At 50.6% G+C, this 13526-nt stretch overlaps 6 protein-coding genes across 6 annotated transcripts; 2 read left to right on the top strand and 4 right to left on the bottom strand.

Annotated features, from left to right (window-relative positions):
- The first annotated feature begins 219 nt into the window (after positions 1-219).
- Positions 220-2351, top strand: M431DRAFT_267051 (hypothetical protein). Its single transcript, XM_024913918.1, has one exon. The coding sequence runs from the start codon at positions 404-406 to the stop codon at positions 2270-2272; it is 1869 nt and encodes a 622-aa protein (XP_024769503.1). The 5' UTR covers positions 220-403; the 3' UTR covers positions 2273-2351.
- Positions 2351-3402, bottom strand: M431DRAFT_267077 (hypothetical protein). Its single transcript, XM_024913919.1, has 2 exons — positions 3308-3402; positions 2351-3245 (listed from the first exon to the last, which is right to left on the bottom strand). Exon 2 carries the CDS (start codon positions 3228-3230, stop codon positions 2430-2432), a length of 801 nt encoding a protein of 266 aa, XP_024769502.1. The 5' UTR covers positions 3231-3245; positions 3308-3402; the 3' UTR covers positions 2351-2429.
- Positions 3403-3908: 506 nt separating this feature from the next.
- Positions 3909-5751, bottom strand: M431DRAFT_486370 (hypothetical protein; the record flags this gene model as incomplete). Its single annotated transcript, XM_024916379.1, has 4 exons — positions 3909-4164; positions 4232-4427; positions 4494-5139; positions 5206-5751. The coding sequence occupies 4 exons, from the start codon at positions 5749-5751 to the stop codon at positions 3909-3911; spliced, it is 1644 nt and encodes a 547-aa protein (XP_024769501.1).
- Positions 5752-7079: 1328 nt separating this feature from the next.
- Positions 7080-7736, top strand: M431DRAFT_96811 (hypothetical protein; the record flags this gene model as incomplete). Its single annotated transcript, XM_024924870.1, has 1 exon — positions 7080-7736. One exon carries the CDS (start codon positions 7080-7082, stop codon positions 7734-7736), a length of 657 nt encoding a protein of 218 aa, XP_024769500.1.
- Positions 7737-7889: 153 nt separating this feature from the next.
- M431DRAFT_512590 (hypothetical protein) lies at positions 7890-9162 on the bottom strand. The gene has a single exon (XM_024919870.1). The coding sequence runs from the start codon at positions 8753-8755 to the stop codon at positions 8018-8020; it is 738 nt and encodes a 245-aa protein (XP_024769499.1). The 5' UTR covers positions 8756-9162; the 3' UTR covers positions 7890-8017.
- On the bottom strand, positions 9095-11629 carry M431DRAFT_512588 (hypothetical protein). Its single transcript, XM_024919869.1, has 5 exons — positions 10726-11629; positions 10516-10640; positions 10303-10428; positions 10160-10243; positions 9095-10105 (listed from the first exon to the last, which is right to left on the bottom strand). Exons 1-5 carry the CDS (start codon positions 11218-11220, stop codon positions 9205-9207), a joined length of 1731 nt encoding a protein of 576 aa, XP_024769498.1. The 5' UTR covers positions 11221-11629; the 3' UTR covers positions 9095-9204.
- Between the last annotated feature and the right edge of the window lie 1897 nt (positions 11630-13526).

The raw sequence follows: 13526 nt of genomic DNA, 5'->3' as shown, positions 1-13526 counted from the left end.
ACGCAAAGCCCTAACGGTTCCCTTTAGTTGAACGTTCTTTTGGTCCCCTTTGCACCAGAAAACATGTGAGCATACATGCGCATGTACATCTCCCTCGTTCATGGCCAAGTAGCGCTACAGCTGGCAGTCACTTTGGCAAGGTGAACGGAAGCACGTGATAGCGCGGCGCTTTATCTTATCAGCACGTCACAGTCCAAGAAAGTTGAGCAGCGCCAAAAGGCCAAAGTGACGGGCCATCGAGTTTAATATTACTACTATCACCTACTTGTTTGTACGACTAATATTGAGCGCCAATTCTCCCTTTATATACGGCGCGTCTCTCTCGGAAAAGGCGATTGCATTCTTCTTTTCTCTTCTTCTTCTCTTCCGCAAGAGAACGATTGGCTCCCTTTGCGCCTTCACAATGTATGAAGTCTCGGAGCTTCTGCTCCGATACGCAGAAGAAAGCGACGACGATAGCTACGACTCGGCCGTCGAATACGAATTCTACAATGGCACAGATCCTTGGGACGAGAATCCCTACGAGGGACGCGTTTTCCACGGGTTTTCTCAGCTGCCTCCAGAGCTGCGCCTCAAGATCTGGGAGCTTGGCTTGGCAGAGGCAGCGCAGCCTCGCGTTCTTCAGTTCGAAGTTCGTGCCATCCCTCGAAAGATGCCCGGCGTTTTTACAGAAAACGAGTATGGCGACCAAATCCAGCGTCTGTTTCGGGATTGGCACGTTCGGCCCGGCAAAGATCTGGCCCGCGTAACCAGGCGGACGCGCATCCTCATGGCGGTCAACCGAGAGGCTCGAGAGGTCGCTCGCAAGATTCTGCCTCACACTCTCAAGGTTCAGAATCCTGCGAGAAATGGCTATGGAATGGTGTCCTTCAACCGGGACCGAGATGTTGTCCAAATCGACGGGTACGAAAAAGGGCACATCAGTCCATCGGCTCCTGATGAGAGCTTGGAGGACAGCGCATATCATTTCGACGGCTTCGCGGAAAATGTGGTGCAGCTTGCAATTGACGAACACGCCTTTAACGACAATGACACGGATATCGACACCGCTCCTTACTTCATCCACGCCATGGAGCCATTCCATAATCTCAAGCGGCTATTTCTTCTCGCCCAAATTGTCCTCCCGTTGGCCCCCTACGTGCAGCGCTGGTGTGGCTCGGATTTCGTTTATACACATACTACCGCTATCAAGGACAGAGGCAATGACTATTTTTGGACAAAACGATGTTGGCCGAATGCGGACGACTACGACGACTTTGTTCGTAACAATGTCCCCACCCCAACGATAAGAGATATATCCCATCCATTACCTTTTACTCGTAGTATCTCAGTCCTCCCGATGCTCGCATTCGATGATTCAGAGGGCTTAAAAGCTCTGGATAAAGCGAGGGTAAGGTGGCGGGAGAGCTATGAACGCGGCGTTCCCATCTGGGAAGTCTCTGATTCTTCATCCGACTCCGATGCCAGTTCCCAATCTGAGCCTGACGAATACGAAAGCGAGGGAATCGATGACTCCGAAATCATTGATAATGATAGCGAAGACAATAGTAATGAGGATGACATGTCTGGAGATGAAGTTTATGACGATGATGACGACGTCACCCTAGATGGCAATGAGGTGGGAGAAATCGTTCCCGTGTTTTCCAGCCCAGAGCCAGAGCCAGAGCCAGAGCCGACTGGCCTCGGAGGCTCTACTCCGGATGCGCAGAACTCTCGAAAACGGCGAATTGTAGCTGATTCGGATGATGAGGATCCGTCTGAAGGACCGGGGGCGAAGCGAGCTCGCACTAGCCGCCCAGCGCGAGTCGTCACGTCAGACACAGAGGATGAAGGAGTGAGCGAGCCCAACGGCAATAGGAGAAGTCGCAAGCGTGCGGCGATTGTTGACAGCGATGAAGAAGAAGACGACGATGATGATAATGACGTTGAAGTCAAGGGGATGGACGAGGATGGATCCAGCAGCAAGAAAGACGGAAAAGGGGCTTCAAATGGAGTAAAGAGCAATCATAGGGGCCAAGAGCATGACGAAGATGATGACGAAGAAGATGAAGTCACAGATGTAAGGCAGTTGAGTTTAGCCACTCGGCTTGATCTCGTGCCACAGAGGCATCCCTCGCCACGCAAGAGAAAGGCAGAGGACGACATGAGTACAGATCCAGAAGAGTACTCTGATGATGACGATGACGATGACGAGGATGAAGACGAGGAGAGATCCGAAGACGATCTTATCGATGGTATTGCAGAGGAATCGGAGGAAGACGATTACGAATGATTTTGGCGCAAGGTTAGTTTTGGCGTAAACAGGGGTTTTTACAGGATTTGGACAATATTGGCGGATTATTTGGATTGCGTTTACGATACTAGGACATCCTCTATAGATGATTATAATGACCAACCCCTCCGATAATACATACCATCATCTTGGTATATTATGATACTCGGGTCTGCAACGTGCCTTGTAACGCCTTCCCCTCGGCCAAGAGATTGACAAACTCTCGGATCCTCCGTTCCCTCGTCTCACTCTTCTTGGCTGTATGAATGCGCCACAGGAACGAATATCTTTGCGACTTGCTCAGCCCCTGGAACATCACCTTTGCCGCTTCATTCTCAGCCAGCGCCACCTCAAAATCCTCAGGAACCTCGATTGTCGCTGGCCCCGCGTAAGCCTTATCCCAGCGCCCATCCCCCTTCGCAGCATCCACAGCAGCGATGCCTGCAGGCTTCATCCGGCCCTCAGCCGTCAACATCTCGACGCGCTCGACGTTGCGGGCAGACCATAGGCTTCGGGGCCGGCGAGGTGTGAAGCGCTGCAGGAAGAAGTGGTCATCGAGGCGTTTGCGCTGGCCGTCGATCCAGCCGTGGCAGAGAGAGGTGTCGACGGCATCGAGGTAGCTGATGGAGGGGACTTTTGCGATGATTGATTTTTTGCTGAAGCGTAGCCAGATGCCGGAGGGTGTTGAGGTGCCGGAGGAGAGGAGCCAGGCGTCGAAATGGGAGGCGGATGGGAAACTGAGGGTTTGTGTGGTTGATGATAACGATGATGAAGTTGAGCTTGGTTTGGGCTTTGATTTGATTGAGGTGATACTTGAGGATGCTGATGGTTCGGTGATCTTGGACTTGGTCTTGATAATAAGGGGGTCGCTGGATGAAGCCGTTGATATGCCTGGTGACGATGAAGCTTCGGCGGCAGCTTTGGCTACGGCCGCTCTAGTTACCCTTCGGGTTGACATTTTTGCTAATATCACCTATATAGTCACTGGTGAGCAAATATAATAATCCATCCATGGATGAGAATTGGGAATATTACTATTCAGATCGCCGTGAATATGGCTGCGACTCATCGGCACAAATGCGCACGCCCTTGTTACCACTCTAATCAAGCACTCTGGCTGGTACTGGATCAAAGTCACAGAGTGTAGTTGAAATGGGATATGAAGAAATATGAGGGATTCCACGACAGATATGAGATTATCTTGATGCGTTGCAGTCTTTCATCGAATTCCGTGGACAGTTCATCGTGATGCTCTGAAGTTAGGTTGGAGTCGATCCATGCACGGAGCCCGGTGATGATTGACGGCTGATAGTGCCTCTTTTAGCGTTGGGTGACGCCAAGACGCGCTGTGACTTTCAAACCCAGCTGCACCTCCAGGCTCCAGCTTGTCATTACAGCGCCCTTGCAGCGCTGCAACCTCGAGACGACCAGATGCACCAATTGAATGCAACATCAATTCATCTTCTTTTCATCATCACATCTCGAAATATCAAAGTCGACAACGCTTGCTAGACTCTAACAGCACCAAGGCCGCGAACAGAAATACCACTGCTGATACAACCCAAATCCCGCCTCTATAGAAGACGCCGATTATCTTCGCCAGCTCGAGATCAAGCATCCAGTTCAACGGAATCAATCACTCCTTAAACATCTCCAACAGCTTCTGGACCGGCCAGGCTCGCGCATCTCGATACTTTTCAACGACAACCCGCAGCGCCTGACGTTCATATCGGTCCGTGAAAAAGTCGCCATACAGCTGAATACCAATGGCAGCATTCAACAGCGCTGGAGGCGAGGCGGGATGGCAGAGAGCGATACCGCAGAGCTCCAGCAACAGCAGACGAACATCGTTCTCGGCCCTTCTCCAGCTCGCCCGCGATGCTGACGGCGCTCTAAAGAACCAAACATTAATACCGGTCGCATAAAGGGAAAGGAAAGATGTGTGACAAAGGGACGTACTTGAGAAACGGATTCTCGGCGACCAGCACCGACTTTGCCATGATGCTCTGTTGGATACTGGTAACCTCAAGATTGGATCCGTACCAGATGGTAGGAAAAATCTCCCCTTTGGCCTTGTCTGCCGTTCTCTTGAAGATGGGGCGGAAATTGGCCAGAATCTCGTACTCGAGGTAGTTTTGCTGGTCCATGAGCCTCACTAAAAAGGCCTTTGGTCAGTCCTCTCGCAGATATACACCAAAACCCAACAGATCATCCGACTTACTCCATTCGCGTTCAGATCCGTCTTCCCAACGCCACTTGGCTACTTGGACGGTATGCATCACCGTCTTATTCGCCTTGGAAGCGCTATGCCATAAATCAGACGAAGGGAACAGCTGCGGTGGCTGTTTTCGAGTAAAGGAATGGTAGATTTCCTGTCGAAGTGCCATCCAGTACGCGGCTTGGATAAGACTTCTTCGGCCAAACAATGCCTGCGACGCGGAGCTTCTCAAAACAGCATTGATGATGGGAAGGAAATTGACTTGTTTTCCGGATTGGAAATGGGCATCATCGCCTTGGCCATGGCTACTATCATTTGTTGAGGCGTCCTCTTCCTCCTCGTCGATTTCCTCCAACTGGCGGAGGATGACAGCTGTAGCAATGATGCTATCTCGATAATCATCGTCATCAATATCGTGAAAGTGCCGGAGCGCAGGGATGCACTTGAGCATGTACTCGACTGCATCATGCTCGCTAAGCTTGGGAATAATCTGTCCGTGATAGAGAATACCGGCGGGGGTCCGATACTGGGGAAGACGGCTGAGATGGCGGGCGGCAACTGCGAATATCGCGTTGAGGAGGTGTGGATGGTGGTGAGCAAGTCGAGGAACGGCAAGCTGGAAATGGCGGTCTTCATCGCACAAGTCAAACTACCCATGGAAGTCAACACAACAAGGTCTTCATGCTGTCATATCATGTTGCAAACAAGGACTTACCCAGTGCGCAATCTCTTCGACAAAATATCGAAAAAGACAAGCCTCCCGGGTGTCTTCTAAGGGAAACCGTCTTCGAAAGGTCTCATCTTCTTGTGATGATATCACGCTTGGCACATGACGGTCATACAATAAAGCATATGAAGCAGAGCCATCGTCAGTGGGGTATGTTGTTGTAGAGTGCCCCGCGGAAGAATAGTGATCAACATCCCCTTGTCCACGAGGCCGGACTTGGGGGCCAAGGGATGTGCTCCTATATTGAGCAGGCGGCCGGTCATCATATGGATCAAGGGGCCGAAAGGGCGCCGCATCAGGGGTCTTATCTTCGGATTGCTGGCTCAGGTGAGGCGAGTGATTTGAAGGCGAGTCAACTGAGGGGCCACCGCTTGAGATAACATGATATGGGGACTGATTGGCCGCGCCGGGAGTAGCCGCGGTCCACGATTCGGATTCCCTATGCGGATCAGGACTCTCTTGACTTACCGCGGGACCACCACCCTGGGAATGGAAGCGAACTATGTTTCCATTTACAGTCAGCGACCAAATCATCAAGTGTCACTCGATACCAGTTTGGCAAGGCAGAGAGATGGCCAAGCCTTGGCCTCAAGGGGAAAGGCCGTTATGGTCTCAGTCTACATACAGTGCTTCACCTCGCTATTGACCCATTTCTGCTCTTTGGAAAAACTGGCGGCGGACCCATGGCGGAAGACGGTCTTCTTAGTTGGACGCGTGCATGGCAAGAGTTTCAACTGACACCGACGACACTTGGGGCGCTCCTCGTCACCTACGATGGGTTGCCAATGGCAGCATCATGTCAGCAATGCCACTCTAAAAGCTCCATGGAGTACGGCACATCAGGTGTCCATGTACGAGATGTCTACTGCTCCTCCGGTCCGAGAGAAGCAGCATGTCCTCTTCGTACATGTACATGTAAGAAGCGCAGATGGATCTCATGCAAAGATGTCATAGCCCAACGGCCAAGGCCGGATAAAAACGAACGGAAGGATCAATCTCACATTTGACGTGCTTCTCTATCGGAAACGCTCGAGTCAGCTATAAAAATACGAATAAAGGGGGCAAGTTGAGGTGAGTTGAGAGCGGACCTTTGCACTGGACGCACGGGTGCTTGACCGCAGGCATCAAGTTCCAGAAGCCCAGCTGGTCGCCACACGGGAAATCGTCCGGTATAGCTGTGGCCTGATGGATTAACTTGAACAGCTGACGTTATGCCGATATGCGACGAGGAAAGACGCGAGCTGGAGAACAAGATGGAGAGAAGCAAAGCGAGATCCGGCGAGGGCATCCAGATTCGGCCAAAAATCGGTCTTGGGCGTGACCATTTCTTTTAGTAATCGCCGGCGATGATTTCCTTAGAGGAGAGGCCAAGCTGCGGAGAAGATCTAAGCCTAAACGGGGCAATTGGACAAAACGGCCGTTATGCGATCGGTCACGAATCAGGATGTGGATATAAATTGGAGATGCAGCCCTGTTACTTTCCGATCGCTGTTAAGAAGTTGTCGGGCGTTGGTGATTGTTGAAATCTCACCGCTCAAGAGGAGTGCTGTTTATGGTTTCGATTTGACGAGATGAATTGAACGTTTCTGGCCATCAAAATGGACATAATATCTGTCTTTGGTGGGGTAACAAGAACATGTGTTACCGGAGCAGTTGATTCCCGAGCTTATTATCGCTAGGCAGCTGGAATTCACGCTGCAACGAGAGAAGCTGAGCTGAAATGAGCTGAACTTGTGAATTGATTCACGGACTTGAGAACTCTTTGTTTTCACTACTAACGAAGCAAACAACATATTATATCTTCTCAACGCCTTCAGGTATATGGGCCATACAAACATTATCCAAGCCAGCCAAACAGTATCATGAGCCATCAACCGCAGGATCAAGACTCTGTTCAGTCTCAACGATTACCCTACACCGGCTCGTGCCATTGCGGGGCCATTCGCTACATTGTCTTTCTGACTCTCCCTCCCGCGACGCTTCTCAACTCAGAACCGCCGCCATCTCGAGGAGTCCAGCGCATTTACAGGTGCAATTGCACCGTTTGCCATAAATCGGGGTTCCTCCATGTCCGCCCCGCATCTGCTTTCGACGACTTCTTACTTCTATCGCCTCTAAATCCTCTCAAGAGTCTAGGCGACTATGTGTGCAACAATGAGACGCTGCACTTTCTCTACTGCAAAACTTGTGCGGTGAGATGCTTCATCTTTTACGGCGAAGGGGAAGTTGTCGATGTTAGTCTGCCCGAGGCAGTCACGTTAGCTGGTGCTAAATCTGGCTCCGAGGAGGATGGCGTCTCTGTCAAGGCCTGGAGACCCAAGAAGGTCGAACTTAATGCTAGTATCCCTCACCAAGGCTCATATCTTAGTGTCAATGGACACACGATTGATGCAGGTCAGAAAGGCGTTGATCTGAGAGAGTGGGTGGAAACAAAGGCCGTCATGTATCTCGATTTTCTTCCAAGCGATGGGAGGTTGCCTCCACGTTGCGAGACGCCGCATGTCGGTGGTTCATACTAAAGGTCTGAGCCGGCATATTGCTTTATCGAATCAACGTTGACTCAGGTTCATATAACGACACAGAACCCCTCCGCCGTGATATGTCGAGTTGGCACAAGCCCCACAATCACATCACGGTCAAATAATGTCACTTTCGCAGAAGTTTATTAAGTGTAATTCATCAGATATCGTCAATTCATGCTCATGCTTCAAAATCAGACGCCATCTACAATTCATCCAACTCCATGCTTAACTCAGCATCCCAAATATAATCCCAAAGTGCTTGTGAGTTTACGCACTTCTCAAAGAGCCTTTATTAAGACGGAAAAATACAAATCGTCTCTCAACGCCTTGCCGCCGACTAGCTGAGCATAAGGAAACGGCTTCGTCTTCTCCGTCAGCGTGTATCCTCGGCGAATATAGTACTGAATCAGCTCCTCGCGAGTCCAGATGACGGTCATCTCCATCTCCGTTAGACCCCACGTCTGCTTGGCATATTCTTCCGCCGCAGTGAGGACAGTGCGCCCGATTCCTCCGGCTTGGCGTAGGGGATTTACGGCAAAAAGGCCAAAGTATCCCACGGTGTCGCTCTGCTTCAGAACCTCGCAGCATGCCAAGATGTCGCCGGCTTCGTCCTGGGCAACAAGTACTGCTCCAAAAGGCTCATTGATCTTTGCCAGAAGTCCCTCTTCGTCGATTCGTTGATCATCGACGAGCTCTGCTTCGGTTGTCCATCCTGCGCGGCTGGATTCACCGCGATATGCGGAGCGCACGAGTGCGAGAACGGGTGCAAGGTCGGCCGGAGTGGCTTTGCGGATAGAGAGTGAAATTGGTGCCATTTTGGATGGTAGTGTGTTGAGTTTGTGAGGGCGTGAGAGGTGTGAGAGGTGTGAGCGAGTGAGTGAGAGACCCGACAACTTAGTATGAGATGTAGGTTGAGTATGTGGAGCACACGAGACAACAGAATGTGGAAGAGAATTGTTGTTTTGTCTGAGACTTCTTATTTGTTTGATGTTTGATACAATCCGGCGGATGGACATTCTAATTTATAAAAAGACTCAAGAGGGTTGGAGATAAGAGTCTTGAAATGAGTCTTTGTTGTCGGCTATCTCCAAGCCATCTCTTCCACAATTCCGAGTCTCCAGCAAACATGTCGCGCTAAGGCGTACGATTGACATTTTCTGACATTTTCGACATGGCGAAAACTGACTCATTGGAAAAGCTGACGCCACTAAGCAATAATGCCACGGTCTTATTTTACCGGCCCCTGGAACTCTACACGTATGCAACGCTACTAAGGCGTTCACTAATGTTTAGTATTTCCTATCGCGTTTTCGGGCGATTAGAGCAATACTATGACGCTGAATCACATGTACAAGTGGAAGAGTATGGATTTTTTTTTTTTTTTGATGGTATTCCCCGCAAGTCCGTTTCCCTCCGCCGCAAAACGCCTCAAACTAATTAAGAATAATTTAGTCTACCCGATTACCTACTGCTTACTTGGGCGAGGAAAGCACATGGAGCCGCCGGTTTCGGTGCTCCCGGCGTTCTCGAAGGATTCCATGGAATCTCGGCGATCGCGAACAAACTTGGGCCAGGTGTTTGTTAAAACCAGGTACTTTATGCTCTTCTCAGCGTCATCAAAAACGCCGTGGTCGAAGTCTTCCGGAATATCACCCCAATATTGAACGCAGTCGCCTGAAACACTGTCTTTCTCAGAAACCGACTTGGAAGCCTCGCAGCATGAAGCGACAGAGGCGGCCTTGTTCCATTCGGGGTAGTTGAAGAGAGTTGCAGGATTGACGGCTTGCTTCTCGCCATACATGCATCGCGCGGGCCCCTCAAAGATGGACTCGAGTTTCTTCAACTGTACTGAAGAGATATTGATGGGAAATGCCGCGTCGCTAGCGCTGATGTACTCAGTATAGATCCGAAGCGCGCGGTTGAATCGCTCTCGGACAAGCTCCCGCTTTGTGTCTTCAGACACAACTCCGCTGCGGCTACGGACCGAAGCGGGAAACGATGACTTCCACTCTCCTACGCTTGTTAAAAACGCAATGTTCTCGCCGGAAAAGTCTCGTAGGGCTGAGAATTGTTGTAGAGGCTCGGGATTCCTCTCCAGCACGTATTCGAGAGCACTCAGCGTCAGAATCGACTCGACGGAAGACGTTTTGATCGAACTGTTGGTCGACCTCCATCCTGTCTTGATGGAGTCGATGATTGTCGATTTAGACTTGAAAGATCTGATGGCCTTGCCGAGGCCTGTCTTGTTATTCTCCCACTGCTCAATTGTGTTTAGCGTCTCTTGGCAGAGGCTTTGATGGCACAACACTTCCCAGCATGGGAGGAAGACGGTGAATATTTCCATTAACCATATGGAGAGGGCAATCCTATGACGGTGATGAGCGGCTTAGTTTGACACAGAGATGGGACAGAGAACATACCACTGAGGAGGAATCCACTGGTGATTAATCGCTTCCATCCCGGGGACATAGAGGGCAATGAGCCACATGGGTGCTGCTTGAAGCCTATATATACGCAGATCCGTCAGTAAGAGGCAACTGAAATCCCTCGATGTCAAACTTACCCGGATATCGCACACCAAATGGTTTGAGTGCGCCATCCTTGAGTGTCACGAATATCTCGTGCACGCCACAACGTGAATGGCGCAACAATCCAGGCCCAGAAGAACAGCCACAAGACAGACGGCCACCTGTTGATGTTTATGTCAGAACCCAAGCGGCCGACGCTATCAAGCTTCACAGAAGCTCTTAAAGCCGATGCTGTTTGGAGAACTCACCATTCCCATCCTCGGCCCATCTGGACCTTTTGCTCCATCTCGGTGCCAGAAACCTCGGTGCCTGGGATGCCCCATGAACTATGCCATTTGCGGGAGATGAGAAACATGAAGACTGCCATGAATAGCTGCGTGGGCCATTGTTAGCTCGTGGTATGTAAAACTTTAAAACTCCCCGAACGAATGAGAATGGGGGAATAGGGTTGCACTGACCTGGAAGAACATTCCAGAGCCGACTAGAATGACTACCTTGGTGGTGTGATCGAGTCTTCGAAATCTGCTCAGAATATCACCATTGTTGCTGAGCTTCGCCGCAGCTGAAGCGTTGAGAATATCAGCACGGTCAATGTATTGCTTCTGTCGTTGTGCAACGTGGAGAAAGCGGGTGTTTGAAGCGTGGAACAGGCCAATACCCAGAGGCAAGTATGTGCCCATGATCCAATATTGCGTGTCTCCAGGATATAGAGGCCCCAGGACATATCCCAGTTGCACGGATATCCAATAGAGGTGGAGCAGAGAGATGGCAGACAGCGATAGCCCGATCCCTCTTATCCTCAGCATCGGCATACGGCGCTGGTAGATGAGAAAGCCCATGCCCCAGAGCAGCAGCAACGTCCATCCTGTAGTCCAGCAAATCCACCATATGCCGATCCCGTTGAGCCTGGCTGCGGGCTTCGAATCAGCCGTGAGGCCCAGCTCAGAGCCCATCGTGGCGAGAAACCTTTGAGGATGACTTGAAGAGCTCGCGATGAGAAGAGAGCACAAACGATGCTCGGCCTGTCGATTGTGGGCCGCTGGTATTTGTGGGCGAAACGAGAGAAGAAAAAGCCCAGGGCAGCAACTGATCAAGAGCAAGATGAAAGAGCAGGACGGGAGGAAGAGTTTTAATCTCGATCTGTGCCGTGGGGTCCCGATGTGCTCTTCCGTATTTCTGGGGGCATCGAGCTGAGCAGGAAACAAAAGACTGGATACAGTTTGAGCACAAAGGGGGTGGGTGTTGGGCCAGAATTTTGGGCCGGAGTGGTTCACCCTCCCACCCTCGTCTCGTCTCATGCAGCTGCATGTACGAGTACTTGCTTCGAATAGTAGTTTGCTGTCTCGACAAACGCCCCTATTTTGCTTGGCCTGCTCTTTGTTTGGGCCATGTATGGCGCTTCTAACGCAAGGATGCAGTGAAAATCTAACCGAGAACCATAAGCGGACAAAGCATTCAAAACACAACTGGTGATTACTTTACTACTGCCGTTCGTCTCCGAGTGGCTGCGAATAAACCATGGTAAACGCTGGTGCTCAACCAGCCACAAGCCGCCGATCTCGTTCGTCCAACGTCCCTTGAACCCTGCTCCTGTCACACCGGCCAACGTTGTTCCCGCTGTGGGTGACAGACGCGGGCGTCCAAGCTCCCGAGAAGCTGTGAATGGCTCGGTCTCTGCGTCTCTCATGAGTGGATGGGGGCGGAAACAGCCCTTGAGACAACGTTGACATTGTCGGGTCCGAGGACCCTTGCAGGCGCTGCGAGACAAAAACGACCCCCTTACGTTACGTTTTAGCTGTTGTGTTATTCATTCGATCCCGGTACGAGAATGATGAGTGACCAATGATGTGATTTACACGTTTGCATGCATGCATGTGGCTGTAAGCTGTGTAAGTTTGCGAATAAGTCCGTATGCGCGTTTGAAGCGGATCGTAGACAGCTGTGACTACTGACAGTATCTTGAGGCCAAGTATGGACGTCTTGCTACTGAGATGGTCTTCTTTGCGTGTAACAGTAATAGTATTCTCGTTGGTCGCTTAATTCCGCTCTTCTGCAAGATTAGCGATCGAATTCGGTGGATCACTCCATAGATCATTGCCTCAGCTTCGAGGACATCACCACAGCCGTTCCTCGAGATCAGTTTCCGAATATACACATTCGGATAATACTATATTATACTAGTCCTCGGTAAACTCGAGTGATCGACGTCTAACAGTTGACCTCTCCGACCGACGTTCAATATAAAAACACGGGAGCAGATTGTGTATCACTCAACGGTGTCAATAGTTCAGACGGTTCCTCTTCACATCCATCCGGTTGACCAGCATAACCCTGCCACTTTTCCCGCCTCCTCGATCTTCCCGCGCCTCGTCGCATCGCCCTCCGCGCTATTTTGAACCTGTGCTGCACTTATATGAGACTAGCGGCAGTTGGATTACCCTAAGAGGAATTGTCATCTATTGACAGAGTACAGAGTACCGGTATAAGCGTCCAGGAGTATTGATGTAACTGCTCTCTTATTCTTAAGCCATCGATGAGTGTCGAAATATCAATTATCAGGTATTAATACCCGTTCGACCTATTGACCTTGCGTGTATTATACGGCACAGCAATGGAAGAAGAAAAAGCAAAGTGAAACACGGCTGGCCTAAGTTGCGAGCACGGTTACGGCTGAACTTCAGATGCAAGGGGTAATGTGTGAACGTACCCTGGTAGTATTTGTCAATTTCTTCCCGCGACCCTGAGATTGGCCGACTACGATATGCGGTGGATAGAAATGAGGGTAGGGATCATCCTGTCAAGATTTAATCCGATCTAGGATGAAGGCCATCGTTATGGATGATACAATCCGATTGTGTTACGATCGCAATATGGCCTAAGCACCACGCTTTCAATTCTGTCGTTACCAACGCCACATGCAAAGTACATGTAGCCAGACCATAATGTTGATATTGTTAGTCTCAACTCACGTCCCGTTTGCATCACGTTGGTTACTGGACCCCGGAACTTGACAGGTGACTGATCTTATTGATTAGCTTTGGTCTTGTTCAACTACCGGGTTTCCGTTGCGCCCGTTTCATCGAGGGGCAGTGAATACAGCGACTCCTGGTGGACCTCGAGTCAGCTCAAGTCACTCGTCTAATCACCCAATCATTCGTACGAGTACATGTGTTCTCATGGCTTTACTTACGGACTGCTCGTACATCCCCTTATCTCGGAACGCGGTGAGAGAAGAGATCGAGCCGCCCCGCAAAGCTAC

Source organism: Trichoderma harzianum (genome assembly GCF_003025095.1).
Source record: "Trichoderma harzianum CBS 226.95 unplaced genomic scaffold M431scaffold_16, whole genome shotgun sequence".
Taxonomy (NCBI): domain Eukaryota; kingdom Fungi; phylum Ascomycota; class Sordariomycetes; order Hypocreales; family Hypocreaceae; genus Trichoderma; species Trichoderma harzianum.
The sequence above is the reverse complement of the archived record's forward strand: the minus strand, read 5'-3'. Positions and strand labels throughout refer to the sequence as shown.